Source organism: Gobio gobio, assembly GCF_949357685.1.
Source record: "Gobio gobio genome assembly, chromosome: 21".
Taxonomy (NCBI): domain Eukaryota; kingdom Metazoa; phylum Chordata; class Actinopteri; order Cypriniformes; family Gobionidae; genus Gobio; species Gobio gobio.
Window position 1 is genome coordinate 28,969,079 of NC_137117.1, and position 3,445 is coordinate 28,972,523.

At 42.2% G+C, this 3,445-nt stretch overlaps 1 protein-coding gene across 1 annotated transcript; it reads left to right on the forward strand.

Moving 5' to 3' along the window:
• Positions 1 to 1,256: 1,256 nt before the first annotated feature.
• On the forward strand, positions 1,257 to 2,882 carry bhlhe23 (basic helix-loop-helix family, member e23). Its single transcript, XM_079802126.1, has one exon. It carries the CDS (start codon positions 1,545 to 1,547, stop codon positions 2,226 to 2,228), a length of 684 nt encoding a protein of 227 aa, XP_079658252.1. The 5' UTR covers positions 1,257 to 1,544; the 3' UTR covers positions 2,229 to 2,882.
• The last annotated feature ends 563 nt before the right edge of the window (positions 2,883 to 3,445 follow it).

Genomic DNA, 3,445 nt, shown 5'->3' on the forward strand with positions numbered 1-3,445 from the left:
CTTTTCTTAAATGAACACAAGATGGCGGTGCATCATCTTTGCATTTAAGTCTGTTTAATTGAGAGCTATATTTCTTCCCTTTATTGGCTCCTTTATTTTTTTTTTTTCTAGAAAGAGTTTAAAACAACTGTTGAGTGATAATCCAGCTTGTTAAATAGGTTTAAAATAATATTTTTGTTTCTGTAACACTGTAGAATCCAAAGAACTGTGTTATAAACTACCAGAATGGCCACCTAATTTGTAAAGATTTTAGCCATCTTGACATTTGTTGTAGGTAACGCAGCCTTGGATTTTGGCTGTTGGTGCTGAAGCTGAATTTTTGGCCTCATCCAGGCGATGAGACTAATCCCTCACAGCACGTGCTCTCTCTCCCATTCACTTCCTCCCTGTTTAACAAGAGACACACGTCAGGTCAGATGCAAGTAGCCTAACATAATTTAGCCTGCATGGTAAAAAGATTTATGCTATTTGCTTAGCTTAAAATTGGTTGCCTATAGGCTTATTCTAATCGTGTCACTTTTTGGCTAACTCAGAACTTCTATTGTTTCCCTCAGGCATTTCTTATAGCTTTTTAGAACAGTGGGTTGTGTTAAAAATAAGGTCTGTTGTTAAAATGACTTAAGTTCATTAATACAGATAAATACTACAGTAAACCGTGAATTCTCAAGCAGGCCTTTGTGGTATAGTTGTAGTCTTTGTGTTGCAACTCTTTACAATTCATGCTTGAGGTTTGACTGTGTGTGTATATGTGTGTCTCTTCTAGCAATGTTAACCACAGATATCTTATTTTATAATTTTTTACTCTGAATACCAAAAACCATTAAAATCTAGAAATGCCAGAGGAAACCCAAATGCTAATGCGCCTACAAATTGAACCTCTCTATAATTTTTATTGTAAAACTTTTTGTATCCATGGTACAATAATAATGAACTCAGTGATAAATGCTATACCTTATAAAACAAGTTGTTTTGATCATTACTTGGGAGCCATTTCGTTATGGCAATAGGCTACTGCGTTAATTTGGTGTAACTGATACAGTATTGCAGAATAATACAATGGCTGTTCAATACAATGCGCCTGCCCTGTGTTACATTATGCCATCATTTGTTCAGCAGTTATCATTGCTATAGTTGAATTTAGGAGCATGCCAGTTTCTAATCTTCTTAATTAAAACGCCGTCCTGATTGGACAGAGTGATAATCCCGCGGGGCCTCACGCTCTTACTCACTTGCTTGTAGAACTGCGCGCCAGTCTCAATCTGCCCAGGGCGAGGGCAAGACGCACTGCAAGAACGCGCACAAGTTCAGACGAGGCGTCTAAAGTGCACACAACATCACTGTCTGCGCGGAAGAGCGTTACGCGAGTGCTCGACGTGATAGGGGAAGAAAGATCTCTATCAAAAAGTGACTTCATTCTCAACAGCCCTTTGGAGGACACCCACGAAAGAAAGAAAACAGACAGCGCAAGGAAGCTTTCAAGAGCGCGCTCGAAAGTTTTCCATCCGGTCCGTTTTTTTGTTTTCGTTTTATTTATTTTCTCCAAAATGAACGCCGGCGAAGAAAACTTGCTGAAATCGATCAGCAACGACACCCTGCTGGACCTGACGCAGCGCTACGGACAATCCGCCTTCAGCTTCGGCGCTGGCCATGGTGCTGGCAGCCCTGGCCGCTTCACCCTCACACCTGCCGCGGATTTCCTCTCCGGTCAAACAGGAAAGTCTAACGAAAGTGGCGGAGAGCAGACCAGCGACGAAGACGACGGCTTTGACCACATCGAGTCTCGAAAAAGGGGCGCGGGGTTCGACGAAGAGAAGCACCCGGGCGGTCTCGCCAAGAAGCCGAAGGAGCAGAGATCTCTCCGGCTGAGCATCAACGCGCGCGAGCGCAGACGCATGCACGACCTCAATGACGCGCTGGACGGCCTGAGGTCTGTGATTCCCTACGCGCACAGTCCGTCCGTGAGAAAACTCTCTAAAATCGCAACTTTGCTTCTTGCAAAAAACTACATCCTAATGCAGGCGCAGGCGCTGGAGGAAATGCGCCGGTTGGTGGCTTATCTAAACCAAGGACAGACTATAACTTCGCCGATTCCCACCTCGCTCGCGCCTTTCGGACAGGCGGCCGTGTATCCGTTTTCGAGCACGGCACTGGCCACCTGCGCGGAGAAATGCAGCTCGTTCTCCGGGACCCCGTCCAATCTGTTCAAACACTGCAACGACAAGCCTTGACTTCCACGTGCTGAACTCTTCCTGCTTCGTCCTTATGTTGGTCTGAATTCGAATGGTTTTGTTGGGAATGAGTTTAGGTCTGATTCAAAACCCCTACGTGTCTAAATAACTACGTTGTGTCATCCAGATTTATTAGTTAATACAACAAATAATGTTAACTATGAGGCACATAGTATTACTGGAATAAGCTTTTAAACCCCTCAATTTCTAAAGCCTTTTTTCCCCGAGCGAAGGATTAAAAATGATGATTCGTGTGAAAAACAAACAAACATAAAGAAATTCTATGTTGCTTGCTCACATCTTGCGGAGGATTTATTTCTTAATTCAAACCTTTTTCTCTTTCGATGTCAGCGTTATTGGTGAACTATGCAATTTACTGCAATTGCCCATACAATAATTTGTCAGACATGATGAATAAACGGAAGCTGAACTGTCTCACCTCCATCAGTGTTTTAGGAAAAACGGTGTAACATTCTCAAATGTTTGGCCTAAAAAGATTTTCTTTTTGTTATTGCACAATTCACTTGATTGTATTGTACAACTGTGAAGAACTACTTGATCAAGCCCACTAAGCATTTGATCTGGTTGCGACATGAGTTTCATACTGTATAGCCTATTGTTTATATGTCTTTATAATTAAAACATATATCTATGACCATCTCTGTTTTTTTTTTCTCTCTCCTAAATTCATTTTTTACTGCTTTTGTTTCATGTATCGGTCTTTTTACAAATCATTTCATAACCATTAAATTATTTAAAAATAAGTCCGTAGCCTATTGATGGTCCTAAATGACCAAAATAAAAGCTGAACAGGTGTAGTCTGCACACTTGGGTTAAATGTATGTATTGAAGGATTGTGTCACGATTCTAATGTGTGTTGAACTTAGGCTATCCTAAATGAGACCGGTCTCTGGTCTTCTTTACTGGTAAGACGCGGCCTGCTGCCGGAAGCGCCCCGGGGCCGAAGGGACCTGTCCTTGAGTATTTGTGTGATCGTGAATCGGTAGTATTCTGTAACCTAGCCGTTCCACTTATTAACACGATTTCAGCGCCTGTCGTCAACAGCCTACTAATGCAAGAGCCCAGCAAAGACAGTTTCACACACACTGCTCTTTAACCAGACCAGACCTTTGTCAGTGATATAACATTGCATCGATATATCACTTCGTTTTGGACTGTTCTTGGTGTTTGTTTAGCCTCAGAGAATATCGTTTTTA

Excerpts from the sequence above, each read along its gene's own strand:
- bhlhe23 (XM_079802126.1), top strand. The coding sequence starts at position 1,545 with ATGAACGCCGGCGAAGAAAACTTGCTGAAATCGATCAGCAACGACACC.